Source organism: Ostrea edulis, chromosome 5 (assembly GCF_947568905.1).
Source record: "Ostrea edulis chromosome 5, xbOstEdul1.1, whole genome shotgun sequence".
In the NCBI taxonomy this organism is placed as follows: domain Eukaryota; kingdom Metazoa; phylum Mollusca; class Bivalvia; order Ostreida; family Ostreidae; genus Ostrea; species Ostrea edulis.
Window position 1 is genome coordinate 10,307,185 of NC_079168.1, and position 17,003 is coordinate 10,324,187.

Genomic DNA, 17,003 nt, shown 5'->3' on the forward strand with positions numbered 1-17,003 from the left:
AGAAAAAAAAATACTCATATGGGAAGGGAGTGTGGCCGAAGTATGCCCCAAGTGCCTGTGTATAATCGCACAAGACAGTACGTGCATCTATATTTATATACACTAATGAGTTATATATTTCTAGTCAGGATGCGCGGCGTGTTCATTCACACATTATATGTACTTAATGGAGATGGAACTACATCAGTATATGTATAGTAAGGCATTGGCCTTCTAAATATACATTATATGAGTTTGTTTGCCATGTTTCGTATTACCAATCAGATCTTTATTTTCTTGACGGCATATTTTAACATAATATAATTAGGGTATAAAACTGCAATATCCTAGTTTTGTGTTGCATTGTACAACAATCATGGAGTACAAGAGGAAGTATTGATGAATCATTATGATGGTATCGTTGAGCCCTGTTGGGAACGTGTTTGCAGGGTGCTTGGTAAGGAGCAAAGCATTTCTACAGACATTAAATATCTTGTTTCTGTAAAATCAGGAGGTTAATTCTTCAGACTTTGGGCATAGTTACTCACGATGCTTTAAATGCGTAAATGCTAGTGTATAATGCTTATTTCATTTTTTTTTAAAAGACAATGGATGTGTGGATGTTGCTTCATCATTTCCAGTTATTGGTATGTCAATTCGAATTCAAAGAGGGTTCATTCTAAAGCTTCATGATTTTATAATTTCTACTCCGTTTCACATATTGCCAATAATCATCTACCTAGGAATGTATTTCAATTTTGAAATTCATTACATTAGCGATAAGGACTTGGAACTAATCCATATGCTGTATATTCATAAATTTGGTAGGTATCAAGCAAATTAATGATTGATTAAAAAATGCTCATAACACTGGATCCCGAAATTTTGAACAATAATTCAGTATCTTAGCCAAAAACTCAAAAGTGATTTATAACCCTACTTGTCTGCGTTCCATCTGAGGTTCCATCTGAGATTTTCAAGCTATACACTGTACTGTAACTTATGTATACTATTCCTTGTCTGGTGACTTTTGAATGAATTTGCTTACATGCGGTAAAACAATTCTATTTTAAGATTTTGCATCATCAGTTGATTAGCTAGCCGGCAAATTAAATGTTTGTGAAAAAGTTTTAAAAGCGTTTCATCAGAATCTTGTAATTTTAGCTTTGACAGAGGTGTTGGCGAGCAGCGACAGTGGAAAGAAAACACTTTCTGAGACGGGCATCTTTATCCCACCTCGCGGAAAAAGGTCTTTAACGCACATGTATTTACACATAATACAGTGTATGCGTGCACTTACATTGTTCATGTTACAACGGGGAGTTTGGTATATATATATATATATATATATATATATATAAAACAACGATAATTCATTATCATATTAAGTCAACAAGTTCGACATCCTGTGGTTCATTTACAATTTTTAACTCGCAGATACTGGGATACCGTATAGCACTTCAATCCTACATCCTTGTAAAAAGGCGAAATCTTCTGGTCGTTTATTTCTAATCTAACTACTGGTATCGCATCAAATGTGGATTCTAAATATTCTAAAGAACTTTTAGAAAATTTGAAATCGCAAAACTTTTCTCAAATCAACAATATTAAAACGTATGCCTTTTCAACACTTTACACGACCATTTTTCACGATGAATTAAAGACTATACTTTTTGACATCATAGACAGTTGCATCTTCAAAAAATGGAAAACGCAAATAATCATATCTAGTGATCAGTCGTCCCCCCAAAAAATACTTTGTTAAACACCACTTTGATTCCAAGCACAATTGCTCTGAAGTTGAAGTAAGAATATGCTGGAGTTCCTCATTGACAATATCTTCGTAGTCTTTGGTGATCAGGTCTTCCAATAGTCTATTGGAATCCCCATGGACACGAATTGTGCTCTTTTGTTAGCTGACCTGTTTTTATATTCATATGAAGCAGAATTTATTCAAAAACTTCTACGTGAGAAGAAAAAATCTCTCGCTGTGACCTTCAATTCGACTTTTAGATATATCGATGACGTTTTGTCTATTAACAATGATAGCTTTCATTCATATGTCGATTTGATATATCCCTGTGAGCTCAAAATAAAGGACACCACAGAGTTGTCCACTTCTGCTTCATACTTAGATATTTTATTGAAAGTAGACATTAACGGCAAACTGACAACTCAACTGTATGACAAACGGGATGATTTCGGCTTCTCCATCGTCAACTTCCCACATTTATGTAGCAATATTCCATTATCACCTGCATATGGTGTTTATATATTTCAACTGATTCGATATGCAAGAGCTTGTTCTGGGTATAGTCAGTTTTTAAATCGAGGTAAACTACTGACAAACAAGTTGATGGTACAGGGATTTCAACAGTCTCGATTGAAGTCAGTATTTCGCAAATTCTATGGTCGTTATAACGATCTAGTTCGTCAATACAACCTCGCATTGGGTCAAATGCTGTCTGACGTGTTTCATACCGATTGTTAAGCCGTATTTGGCACACTGATTTTGACTGCGGATAACTCCGTTTACCTGATCAGGATATAGGGCTCACGACGGATGTGACCGGTCGACAGGGGATGCTTACTCCTCCTAGGCACCTGATCCCACCTCTGGTGTGTCCAGGGGCCCGTGTTTGCCCAACTATCTATTTTGTATTGTTTATAGGAGTTATGAGATTGATCACTGTTCGTTATCTTCACCTTGCATACAGACGATAGGATTAACAAAATCCAAATTTCGGGGAACGTTACTGCAGGCGACGATGATATTAATCTTTATTTGGTCGTTATGTTAATATTCCACACCAATGATATGTTTTATAACAAATGTTTATCATGTATAATTCAATAATTTGATATATACTATATGTTAAAATGTTCAACTACTGATGTGGGGAATTTAAACAAAACTAAATTACCACTATTTTATAAAGAAATACTGTGTTGCTTTAATGAATGTAAAAGCGAACTTAACTTTGATAAAAGATTACCTGATGATGTTTTACAACAACCATTATGGAATAACACAAATCTGAAATATAAAGAAAACCCATTTTCTTCGATAATTGGGCGAGATCTGATATCTTATATGTTAGTGATTTATTTGATGATGGAATTTTTAAACCGTTAGAACATTATTTAAACATTAATGACAAATCTAACTGGCTATGTGAATACAAAATTATTATGACAATCACGAGAAAAATTCGAGGACTAAACGATTTTTCAAATTCAAGCTGTGTAAATAAACAAAATGTCACTAATTTTAACTTCTTTCTTGGATTTACCAATATACTTAAAACATCAAGTAATCTTTTTTATAAAAATTTAGTTTAAAAAAAAGTTTTGCAAACCCAATTTTCAGGCATTACTGTCTGAAGAATTCAGAATATTCGGTGATTCTAATTGGATAAACATTTATAAATGTAAAATTAAAGATTTGAAAGACAAACAGATAGCGGAATTCAGTTGTAAGTTATTGAATAACATATTATGTAATAATGCATATATTAGCAAATGGGAAAAGGATGTAAAGAATGAATGTATACATTGTAAGCAAGTTGAGACTACAAAACATCTGATTTACGAGTGTGATAATGTTTTAAATATATGGAACACTGTTAGCAGTTATCTATCCTTCAAAGTTCAATGGAAACACATTGTTGTTGGGTTTTTTCTAGAACAAAATGATACAACCAAATCTTTAAATTTACTTATTACTTATATAGCCTAAATGTGGAATTGAAGGCCATGTACAGCAAGAGATTTTTTTTCCTCTCACGTAGAATTTTTTGAATAAATTCTGCTTTGAACATAGGACTATAAAAACGGGTCAGTTAACAAAAGAGCACAATTCGTGCCCATAGAGTACTATTTTTGTATTGCTTATAGGAGTAAGGAGATTGATAACTGTTCGTTATATTCACCTTTCAATTTACCATCGAGCTTGTATCTCTGCTGGTGCACAGTCTGTGCCCGAGGATACTTGTCGCTCGATATATGTTCTTGATTATACACAATAACGAACAATTCTAGCTGACACGTCGCCGAGTATACAAATGTGTCACTCTGTGGAGTCTATAAGGGACACAGGCTCCTACAGATCGGTTGGTGTCCCTCGGATTATCGTTCGAGATATCAAAGATTTGTCTTATGTACAATCGATTGTCAGCTTTGGTACAGAAACCAAAATTCTTAAACCCAAATGAAAGACTGTTATGTTCCTTTAAGATATATTTTTGATGATTCCTTTTCAGATCCCATGTGCTCGGTCTCATAATGTTTTGTACAAAATTGTAAAACTTGTGATATACTGATCACTAGAAATTCATTTAGTAGTAATCTCATTGGACGTAGTTTCTGTACCAACACTTTTGATAATTTGACTTGTAAATCTTCTAACGTTATCTACGCTATTGAGTGTATCCTGTGTGGTTTAATTCATGTGGGATAAACTTAGGGTTCACTTAATAAAAGAAAATCGGGGCACAGATTTCAAATAAATAATAGTGGTAACCAACTTCTTTACAAACATTTTAATGCACCGGACCACTACATCTTGCCCATGAGGGTAAGGATTTAGGGGGGGGGGAATACCATCACACAAGCAATCCAACAATAAGTACCCCTTTTCGTAGATAACGAGAAGATCTCCGGATCAGGACCCTAGGCACTGCATTTCCGTATGGATGCAATGATAATGTATATGATGTGGGAAATTTGACTAGTCCATAAGGAAATAACCTGAATGTGATGGGAATTCAAAGACGGAAACGCAGTAATGGGCATCGTTCATATAAAAAACCAAGTATAAATGATGTCACGTTTGGTTCACTTTTACCTTGCGTCAACAGACAATTAGGTCCACACCATATTCGTACAAAACTTTACTCTGTTCCATTGAAAGTTTTACATACGTTATTAGAAGAAGCCACTGCTAGTCTATACTTGGATTTTTCAACACCTGAATATAGAATGAATCACAAGTTATTTTAATGGATGATATTCCTTCCAAATCATGCCGCCAGTTCCTTAAGCTCCAATTTACAAACAAAGGAATAGATGCCGTCAACATAAGCAGCATTCTTCGTCATAAATGAGTTCAGTCGTGTATTGCAACTTATTTCAAATTCAAGTGGAGGTCGAGTCAATGCTAGGCGCCTGTATTACGAGGAGGGAGACTATACGTTGATGTCTGCTCATTGTACCCTTACGTACTGAAATAAAAACCAATTCCCATCGACCATCCTTAAGTCAGAACAAGCTATTTCAAGGATGTGAGAGAGTACTTTGGTCTCATTTATTGTCGCATTTTCCCAACCCGTGGTCAGTATCTTTCTGTGTTAAAGAATAAGACAAGGGAAAATACTCTTCCCATCTTCTCCGTACGTCGAACCTGTGCCGAACATCGCAATTTTGGACCTGACGATCGATGACAGCACAATCATTCACAGCGGAGTCTGACCAGGCCTGGGTGACTACGGAAGTTCACAAAGCCTTAGATTTAAGGTATCATCTCGTCCGCATTTATGAGGTCTGGCATTTTCCACAGACAGGTCAGGAATTGTTTCGATCTTTCATCGACGCTATTTTGAAAATTAAACAAGAAGCCTCGAGATTCCGAGATTATTGTCACACGAGCGAACAGAAACAAGATTGTTTGCAAGAGATTTTGAAACGGGAAGGTCTTTATATCTACATTTAAAACACTGACAAAATTCCCGTTTGAAGAACCATTGCTAAACATGATCTTTCTTAATTGTATATGAAAAAATTTGCTCAAAGGCTACATTTACCCAAAACACAATATCTCATCGAAGAAGAATTATTACAGACGAAACTTTAAAGGTTAAAAATATCAAACGTTTAGAAAATCGAGATCATCCTCAATGTGATATGATGTTAATTAATTATCAATAGAAAGAAGAATTTCTGGAAGACTGTCCATTTGGAATCGTCGTGTCAGTCTGTTTTACAACAGTTCATGCTCGATTACATTTGTACGAAACTTAAGCTTATTTGGGTGAACAAGTCTTATACTTTGGTACTGACAGTATCAACGATGAACATGACGAGAGCCAATTTAATCCGACCAACGTAAACACTTTAAGGGGATGGTCCGATGAATTAAGTGGAGATCGCATCATCACAGGATGACCTAATATTTACGCGACTGAGACCAAAAGTAGAAAATACGTGTGCAAAGCCAAACTCTGAATTACCATGAATTATCGTATCGTTCGATACTCTAGAAAACATGTTTAAAAAAAGATGAAGATAACTAACAGCGATCAATCCCATAACTCCTATAAGCAATACAAAATATATAGTTGGGAAAACACGGACCCCTGGATACACCAGAGGTGGGATAACATGCCTATAGGAGGAGTAAGCATCCCCTGCCGACCGGTCACACCCGCCGTGAGCCCTATATCCTGAAGGAGAGGAAGAGAATGTTTGTTATTCTCACCTTATTCGAAAAACGCGTCACCACAATGTTCTCACCATCACCGTGGTAAAAACAAATACCGTAATAGTGAATGAGAAACGAAATCGGGATCATCATAACACTTTTTCTTATGGTTTTTGAAAGGTATGAAAAATAAGCAAATGTCATGAGAAAACACCAATCTGCAAAACTGAGTAATTGTGGATCACTACGGAATCAGTCTACTCCTGCTTATACCCGATTATTGGATCGTCTAGCGTCTTTTCGAGAGGCACCTGGCATCTTAAAGAACTTACCTACCATAGCCGAAGCTGGATTCTTTTGCAAATATGCGGATGATTATGTGCGTTGTTTACATTGTCCATTGGATGTCAGAAATCAGGAACGCTCGGACAATCATTAGATAGGGCATGCTTAATGGAGTCATCATGTGCAATAAAAGTCATAAACGGTAACGACAAACCTTCAACGCGTATGCCAGAGCCAAAGACAGTGACTGAGAATGGGGAAACCTGCCCATAGACGACGAAGGGAATCCAACTTGTACCAAGAAGCTCCATATTTGTTTAGAATGAAACTTGATAATCACGTTTTTACTTGTAGCCATTTATGTTCTTGTGCTATATGTGCTACAGGACTTAAAATTGTCCTATTTGCAAACATTCTGCAATAGAAATTGTTCGTATATTACTTCACTCAGATATTTCATTGAACAAAGATACCAATTCTAATGTCGTTCTTGACACACTGATTCTGACTACGGATTACTTCATTTTCCTGATCAAGATATAGGGCTCATGGCGAGTGTGACCAGTCGACAGTGGATGCTTACTCCTCTTAGGCATTGACCGCAACTCTGGTATACACAGGGGTCCGTGTTTGCACAACTCTTTATTTTGTATTCCTTATGGGAGATTGATCACTATTCGTTCTCTTCGCCTTTCACAATTACCAATATCCCCCAACAGCTGCTGCCCAGAGAAGTAACATCTGGTAATAATGTAATATCAGATTCATCAATGTTTTGTTATTTTCGCCTTTTCATGCTAACTGCAAACTAACAACTCCAGATTTATGAAAAATGGGGTGATTTCAGCTTCTCCATCGTCAACTTCCCATATCAATGTAGTAATATTCCATTATCACCTGCATATGATGAATGTATGCCTCTCAACAGATTCTATATGCAAGACCTCGTTTTGCGTATGATCAATTTCAAATTGGGGCAGGCTACTGACAAAGAAGTTGATGATACAAAGGTTTCGACAGACTCGTTTAAAGTCAGCATTGTATCAATTCTATGGTCGTTATAATGATCTGGTGTGGCAAAATAACCTGTCATTGGGTCAAATGCTGTCTGACGCGTTCCATACCAACTGTTAAGTCGTTCTTTACACACTGATTTTGACCACGGATTTTTCCGTTTACCTGATCAAGATATAGGGCTCACGGCGGGTGTGACCGGTCGACAGTGGATGCTTACTACTCCTAGGCATTGATCCCACCTCTGGAATATCCGGGGTCCGTATTTGTTCAACTCTTTATATCATATTCCTTATAGGAGTTATGAGATTGATCATTTTTCCTTGTCTTCACCTTTTCATACGTACACTCAGAAATTTACTAAGTTATTTACACATGTATGGATAGCTAACAAATCTTGCAATATACTTTAGACATTTGATCCGATTATTTAACGCGGGACATATAGCGCAGTGGATGTAAACAGTGCATTGTAACATCATGTTTAGCTTTGCAATTATCAACAACAACAAAATGTACGAGGAGTCAAACAGTATCTACCTCAAACTAAGTGTGTTCAATGTAACTGATTCTAAACTTAATAAAATGCAGTAACATAGTTGTGATGTACTGTTATGATGTCTTTTTTTCAGTACAAACAATTCAACAGTGGTTGTTTCCAAATGTATGGGTTAAAAATAATCCACTTATATGCGAATATATTTTTTTCAAATTAATGTCATGACTGCCACTGAACTAGGGCATCGTCTTATAAATGACCTTATCTGGGAACTAGTCAGACTCCAGATACTATTTCTGTACATTTGAAAATATATTTTTATTGACAGATCTATTTGACAATGCTTCTAATCAAATTAAGATCTTCGAAACGCAGTATAGGAATATCAAACCATTTACAGCAGACAGACACAACGACTAAATCAAGAAGTTAAAGAATGAAAGAAAACAGAAATAGACTTTAAAAAGATTCTATTCAGTACTAGGTCCATCGTAATGCTGAGGCAGCCAGGAGAAGACAGTGGTGTGTAAATCTTACCGAAGAGAAAAGGCAGAGACATGGAAAAGTAAACCAAGATTCGAGTACAGAGACATAGAGAAAAGAAAAGGCTAGAAAGTAACATTACAGAGAGTGATTACAGAGAATGTATCAGAACAAAAAGACCAAAACAAGAATGCAAAAGGATAAATCGAAGATAGAACAGAGTGAAAAGAAGATGACAGCTTAGAAGAAACGTAGGGTGAGTGAACACAGGAGACAAAGACATAAATAATGCCAATAACAAACCTAGATTAGAAGATATTCCAAACAGTGTTGATGGGTATAAGACGAGGGATATTGAACATGTGTACAGCTTTTGCTTTCATCACATAAAACGTTTTAAATTGTTGATTCTGGGATTGCAGTTGAGGTTACTCCAAGAAAACGAAAAGTTCCTGTTGAATATGAGCAAGAAAAAAAGGTTTGAACAGTCACAAGAAAATGTAAATAAAATAGACACAAAACAGATAAAAACAAGAAAACCACATTCAAGGAAACTCTTAAAAAGAGACAGTCATTTGCAAAATGACTAGAAAAGCATGAAAAACGTAAAAGAACTGGGAGTTCTTAGAAGTTTACTGCAAAATGCTCCATACTTGAAAACATTTGGAGTGAAATAGATAGGAGAAAAGAAAGGATGTTCTTTCAGATATAAAGATGGAAAACGTTTACAAGGACTTGAGCAATTCCAATTTTAACCCTGATAAAAAAGATTGTGAATGAAAGGTTAAGATAACGAACAGGATCAATCTCAATGTAAAATGTAATGAGTTGAAACAGATTATACAAACAAGCCTAAAGGAAGCATACAATAATTTCTTGCATCAGACCACAGATTGTCACGTCAGTAAATTCGCGTACTTCAGACCAAAGTCAGTCAAGACTATGGGATAAAACATTTTCAATGATTGTTTATGTGAATACTGTATCAACATGAACCTTCAAGTGAAAGCCATTAAGAGTGCTGACTTCAAAAACAAAATATTAAAGTATCCTGTGTACAGTAGATGTGATGTTTAAAGAATTACACTCTGTTAAAAGTGTTTTAAGTTTTACCACAAATAATGAATTGAAAGAAATTGTCATATTTGGGAATAAAGAAAATGATGAAGATTTGTTACCATTAAAGAGAGGAATGGACATTAAAATGGAGTGGAACAATTGGGAGAAGCAGTCTTATAACGTGGAATCATGCAAACTATCTAGTTTGCCAATACAACCTATCATTCGGTCAAATGCTCTCTGAGGTGTTTCATACCGATTGTTAGGCCGTTCTTGGCACACTGATTTTGACTATGGAGAACTTCGTTTACCTGGTCAAGATATAGGGCTCATTGCGGACGTAACCGGTCAAGAGAGGATGCTTACTCCTCCTTGGCACCTGATCCCACCTCTAGTATATCCAGGGGTCGTGGTTGCCCATCTCTCTATTTTAAGTTATGAGATTGGTCGTTGTTCGTTATCTTCACCTTTCTTTTATAGATGGAGGCAGGAAAAGTCAACGAAAGTTCTGCAACTGAAAAATGGTTCATTACAAGTGTTTGTGATAGAAATGAAGAATGAAATTGAAGTTTTCAGTACACATCTTCACAACGCCTATTGGCAGAATAATCAATCCCTACATCCTACCATCAAGGCGCAGTGCGATGGACAATTTTCTGTATGGACTTTGCAGAAAATTTATACTTTTTCTTTTCTTTTCTTGATCTTTTCCGCCACACTCAACAATATTTCAGTTATCTGGTGGCGCACAGTTTTTATTGGTGGAAGAGAAAACCCAGATACAATGTACCTGGGAAGAGACCACCGACCTTCCGAAAGTAAACTGAGAAACTTTCTCACTTACCGGTGCGAGCGGGATTCGAACCCGCGCCGACAGAGGTGAGAGGCCGTACAATTTTGAGCGCGATGCCCTAACCACTCGGCCACGGAGGCCCCTGTACATATCAAGATGAAACACAACGTACACATTGGTCACATGATCAAATTACTCTCTTTTCCATTGTAGCCTATTTTAAGTGCATTGAATGCAAAGAGGTCATGCATGAAAATCTGGTTTTTATTATTGATGATCAGAAGCATGACAGTCTTGCTGTTCATCATTTTGTTATCCTAGGAAATCAATATTTGAGGAGTAAATGCAAAATCACCATTGACAAAAACAATCACTTATTTGATGGTACAGCTAGTCAATTCAAATCACAATCATAATTTGTCGATGTTGCTCATGGAATCGAAGACTATGGGTTTCTAGTGTAGAAACACATATTTTGGAACAAGACATGGAAAGTGGTCGTGTGTTGGGAAGTTTGCTGACATCAAGCGAACAGCTTCAAATGCAGTTGTTTCTAGAAAAGCTTTGGTTAGAAACACATCAAAAGTTCATTATTTTACAAAGAAAGCTTTGTCTAAGCCACCAGATGGGAACACCGAAAAATGTTGTCACACCAGTTGCACTTTTCTTATATACCTGAAAAGATCATAAATCGAAGTTGTTCCAGCCTCATCAACGTAAAATCAATTCCTCAAACTAGGTAAGTGCACGCCATTAGGCTCAGTCAGGATTCAACGTTGGAAATGCATGCACTTAGCTGCTTTTGCACAACGTGTACAGGAAACAATGAGAGGGTATGCCTTCAAGCATACCATCTCCAGAGTTGTCACAGTCATGTCCTAAAGTGGAAAAACAAATAAAAAAGCAGGTGAGACGCTAGGAGACTTTAAAAATGGTTTTTGTACATGATATTCAATAGGTTTGAAAGTTACTAGTATTCAACACATAGCTTTTCATAAATCTGTAAACAATATTTGCACATTTTCTCAACCGATATAGTTTTTGATATGCAGATGATTTGTGGGTGTGGTCTGAGTGGGCACAGTTCTTTTCTGAGAATTTTTTTTTATTAGTGAAGGATTTGCGTGGATTCCAATTTTTTTCATTTCATCATGAAAGTCCGTGTTTAGTATTTTGCAGGAAATCTAGTCAAGCCAAAGAGAGTCTTCCTATAATTTTCAAATCTGACGTTCGACAGTTTGATAGAGATGTGCGTCCTAGACACATCACACCCGGAGGACTTACACAAGAAGGCAGATATGTCTTCATAACCGAATCCGATCCTTTGTGTCCAACCCATAATACTGTTTTTGTCTTATTTGTTTAAGGAAACTGAAAATACATTTACAGGCTTTGTAAGTATTCATTTCAATTTGAAGCAATATCACTTTATCAGGAATTCAAAACTACATTTTCTCAATGTACGAAATTCTTACTATGAGCACTTTGAAGATTTTATTCATAGAACAGTGAGGCAAAATGCCTTTCATGTCATTTTCAATTTCATACTGTCTTTTAACGTATTCTAAAACACGTAAACATACAGATCATGCTATATATCATTTGAAAGAGAGAGAAAAGCTCTACAAGAATCAATAAGAAGCTGAAATAACAACTTTGTTTACTTGTGGTGGGTTTTGCTTGGTGCGTCACATATATTTTTGACAGCAAGAACGAGGAAGTAGAGCAAGAAGACGCCTAGTGATAAAGTGAAGATGTGCGTAAAGCTGAGAGTTTGCCAACAGGTGAAACGATAAGAAATGCTGAATAATTATCTACAGTATACAGTCGAACTTCGATATGTCGGGACTTACGAAAAACATTTAGATATCCGGGGGTTTGAGATATCCAAAGTTAAATTCCAATATTACTTTGTTTTGATTTACAATTTCACCATGTCTTTCGTGTCGGTACTTAGTATGAATGTAAGGTATATTATATCATCTAGCAAATAGCTGAAAATATCATTCAAAGAAACATGCAATGTATTTTGATGTTTCCGTTATTTTGTATCAGTTCTATCCATTGTATGTTTTAAAGCAGAGTTATCTCAATTTTCGCATACATTTTTATGGTAGCGAACAGACAATGTCTAAATAGGATTTTACATTCACATTACATTGACAAATGAATACGGTGAACTTAATGAAAGAACAATGTATAATGTACTTTTTATTTTCATAAATTTGTTATATACATATCCATAAATTAAGTGACAGGAGATGCTTACTACTCCTAGGCACCATATCCCACCTCTGATGTGCCATGGGGTCCGTGTAAAAGAAGAAGGAGAAAAAGAAAATAAATTCACACTAAAACAATATATCCCCCTTCTGGGAAGGGGAGACATAATAAACAATCGTTGCCGCTAGCACTAAGTCATGATATGTGTATATTATTGTTTCTTCAGCACAGGTACAATGTTTTCAGTTATAATCACTTCATATTACCGTCACTTGCACAGCCACTAAAACGTCTTTGATGTAGCAGGGTCGATTTCACGTCTTCTGTCGTCAAGTGTCTCTAGATCTCCTGCAGTCCGGAAATCATGTCATTTCTAACAGTTACCAAGAACTTCTAATGCGTATAGCGCTTCTGATGTCGATGGTGTTTAGGTGATGTCTCTGTTGATTCTTCTTCGTCACTGTCGGCTGCCTTCTATTCAGTTCTGGATGCAATGGTGGTTTCCACGATGTCTTGGTCTGTAGTGAGTTCTACTGTTGTTGTCAATTCGGGTGTAGTTGTCAAATGACAATTGCAGGTGGACGACAACCAGGAGAGCGTCATCATCTGGGTCTTCTTCATCACTGTCACTGGATACTGGAAGGGGTCAACAGTGTATCTATGGCGAAGTTTGCATGACGAAAAGATTTCCATTTGTTTTAACTGTAACCTTGGTACATGCCTGATTGAGCATTCGCAGGGCATCAAGACATATAATTGTTTTCAAATATTGAACTTGCTGATCAAAACCCTGAACATTAGATAATATATATTTAGCTGCACGCTCACTCAAACGATGACACTGTCAACATACAATGTATTATATTATTGAAAAAAGTCGCGTATGTCCTTAAAAGATAAGAGCGCCCAGGAAGGAATTCATATCGTCATGTAAAAATAAAACCGATATCGTTAAAATACTACATTTCGGAAAACGGAAATGTGGTTTGATTGTAAACAATGTAGATCGATGATAGAACTAGAGCTGTGAAATTAGAGTCAAACCGAAATACCTGCATATGATATTGACATGTTGATGATTGGAAACTGGACTAGAACATGTACATATATAATATGAATATACGGTACATATATAATATGAATATACGGTGTGACCGTTGGACCGAGCAAAGAATGAAATGGTGATTGGTGTGTCCCAAGTGATAATCATCGTTTAGTTAAGTAAAAAGTGAAGATAACGAACAGTGATCCATCTCACAACTCCTCTAAGGAATGCAAAATAGAGAGTTGGACAAACACGGACTCATTGATATACCAGAGGTGGGACCAGGTGTCCAGGAATAAGCATCCCCTGTTGACCGGTCAAACCCGCCGTGAGCCCTATATCTTGATCAGGTAAACGGAGTAATCGATAGTCAAATTCAGTGTGCCAAGAACGGTATATCAATCGGTATGAAACACGTCAGATAGCATTTGACCCAAAGATAGATTGTATTGGCAAACTAGATCATTATAACGACCATAGAAATTGCGAGATGTTGACGGACTGTTGAAACCCCTGTAACATCAACTTCTTTGTCAGTAGTCTGCCTCGATTTGAATACTGAATATACCCATAACAAGCTCTTGCGTCTCGAATCAGTTTGAAAGATATAAACACCATATGCAGGTGTTACATAACCATGGGAAGTTGACGATGGAGAAGTTGAAATCATCCCGTTTCTCATAAAGTTGAGTTGTTAGTTTGCCGTTAATATTAGAAATATCTATTCACTTGAAAATATATATCATTTATGAAATTCGCCTTGCGCTAAACGCCCAGTAACATCCAAACATTAAAGGGGGAATATATGAGGATAACTTTGTGATCCACCTATTTATTTAACGTAGGAAAGATAACGCCAGCCGACGTAAACAGACTACAGTGCATTGTGATGTCACATTTACCTTCCATGTTTTGTTTTGGGTTTTCTTTTTCTTCCAAACCAAACAACTATAAAACAAAAACAATACATCCTGTTTGCAATTGAATTGATATTATTTAATTCAAAAGACACAAATTGGTCATTGTTTGTGTTGCACTACTGACAAGGTACATTTTTTGAGCTGAGATTAAAGTCTTATTGTTTCATCCTTCTTGGAATTTAAAAATATCTAGATTGAAGATCTTTAAACAATAGTTTTCTTTTAATATGAAAGGTGAAGATAACGAACAGTGATCAATCTCATAACTCCAGAAGTAATACAAATAGATACTGTAGTTGGGCAAACACGGACCCTTGGACACACCAAAGGTGGGATCATGTGCCTAGGAGTATGCATTCCCTGCCGACTGGTCACACCCGCCGTGAGCCCTATATTTTGATCAGGTAAACGGAGTTATCCGTAGTCAAAATCAGTGTGCCACGAACGGTCTAACAATCGGTATCAAACACGTCAGACAGCATTTGACCCAATAATAGGTTGTATTGGCAAACTAGATCGTTACAACGACCATATAAATATAAATCTTTGGATTTTGATAGACACCGTCACAGGGATTTGAAAAAAGCCATTTTTATGTCACAAAGTGTTCCTAACATTCTTAGCGACATTTTAGGACACCGATGCATTGGGTCTTTTTTTAAAGATATCTCTTAGAATTTTGCAACACGCATACACGATATCATGACACAAGATATGGTACCCCTAAAATCATCCAGACTGTTTGTAAAACATGTTAAAATTGTCAAATATGCTTTGCCTCATTTTTTAAAAATCACCCAATATCGAATTTAAACACGCAGAAATTTAGTATGTCATATAGACTTGAAATGACTCGAGTCAGTGCGGTTAGCAAGTCGGCGCTTTTGAAACATGTTTGATACTCCCAATTAAATAAACAAACCAACATACAAATCATAACCAACGTACTAAGACTAAAGGCAATTCATATCAATATGATTACTTTACCAGTTACAAAAACTTCAGTTAAAACACTATATTACCTCATTTAAAATTACCCATAAAAAAAAATCTATTTTTTGTAATTTAGATAATCAATATTTTAATAGTATTTTGCAAGAAAATTTACCGTACATTATATATTCAGAGATTACGATTCTATACTCTGTGCGACACGGAAGGCTTTCAAAAGCACCGACTAACAAGAGGTACTGTGAGCAATGCTCACTAAGAATACCCCCCGCTTACCCCAATCTCCCAAAGGGTGTTGGTAATAGGTAAAACTTCAGTATTATGATCCAAAAGGTATCTAGGAACACAGCATCTCCATGCGATGAAAAAAGCCATTAAAGAATTTAAATGGAAACCATATTGCTACTTCGATGTCCAGTGCACGTGACCTTTGACCTCAAAATCGATAGGGAACATCTTCATCCCATGGATAGTCCATATGTACGATATGGTGACTGTAGGTGGAAAGGATAACGCTTTAGAGCCCGGAAACCATATTGCTACTTCAATGTCCAGTGCGCTTGACCTTTGACCTTTTGACCCCAAAATCGATAGGGAATATCTTCATCCCATGGGTAGTCCATATGTACGATATGGTGACTGTAGGTGGAATGGATAACGCTTTAGAGCCCGGAAACCATATTGATACTTTGATGTCCAGTGCATTTGACCTTTGACCTTTTGACCCCAAAATCGATAGGGAACATCTTCATCTCATGGGTAGTCCATATGTACGATATGGTGACTGTAGGTGGAAAGGATAACACTTTAGAGCCCGGAAACCATATTGCTACTTCGATGTCCAGTGCGCTTGACCTTTGACCTTTTGACCCCAAAATCGATAGGGAACATCTTCATCCCATGGGTAGTCCATATGTATGATATGGTGACTGTAGGTGGAAAGGATAACGCTTTAGAGCCCGGAAACCATATTGCTACTTCGATGTCCAGTGCGCTTGACCTTTGACCCCAAAATCGATAGGGAACATCTTCATCCCATGGGTAGTCCATATATATGATATGGTGATGGTAGGTGGAAAGGATAATGCTTTAGAGTCCGGAAACCATTGCGTCTACAGACGGACGGACGGACGGACAGACAGACGGACAACCCGATTCCAGTATACCCCCCCCCCCCCCCCCCAACTTGTTGCGGGGGGTATAATAATACTTGGTAGGCCGTCCGGTGTTTTTAGGGGAAATCTTGTGGTCTGCGCTTTATCTAAATATGAATAAAAATACTCAAATGTACGAAACGTAAATGTTATTTCCTCGGCTCTGGATACCTTTCTTCA

General features: G+C 36.8%; 1 protein-coding gene and 1 long non-coding RNA gene across 2 annotated transcripts; one reads left to right on the forward strand and one right to left on the reverse strand.

Moving 5' to 3' along the window:
- The first annotated feature begins 120 nt into the window (after nucleotides 1–120).
- Nucleotides 121–10,897, forward strand: LOC125649152 (uncharacterized). The gene is made up of 4 exons (XM_056166637.1): nucleotides 121–436; nucleotides 585–626; nucleotides 1,144–1,228; nucleotides 10,218–10,897. The coding sequence occupies exons 1-4, from the start codon at nucleotides 379–381 to the stop codon at nucleotides 10,618–10,620; spliced, it is 588 nt and encodes a 195-aa protein (XP_056022612.1). The 5' UTR covers nucleotides 121–378; the 3' UTR covers nucleotides 10,621–10,897.
- Nucleotides 10,898–14,772: 3,875 nt separating this feature from the next.
- LOC130055124 (uncharacterized) lies at nucleotides 14,773–16,456 on the reverse strand. Its single transcript, XR_008803380.1, has 2 exons — nucleotides 16,235–16,456; nucleotides 14,773–16,097 (listed from the first exon to the last, which is right to left on the reverse strand). It is a non-coding gene; the product is annotated as an uncharacterized LOC130055124 (long non-coding RNA).
- Between the last annotated feature and the right edge of the window lie 547 nt (nucleotides 16,457–17,003).

Coding starts and splice junctions, on each gene's coding strand:
- LOC125649152 (XM_056166637.1), top strand. CDS start 379: ATGAATCATTATGATGGTATCGTTGAGCCCTGTTGGGAACGTGTTTGC. Junction 437..584: donor ACGTGTTTGCAGGGTGCTTG/GTAAGGAGCAAA, acceptor TTTTTTTAAAAG/ACAATGGATGTGTGGATGTT. Junction 627..1,143: donor TTCATCATTTCCAGTTATTG/GTATGTCAATTC, acceptor TTGTAATTTTAG/CTTTGACAGAGGTGTTGGCG.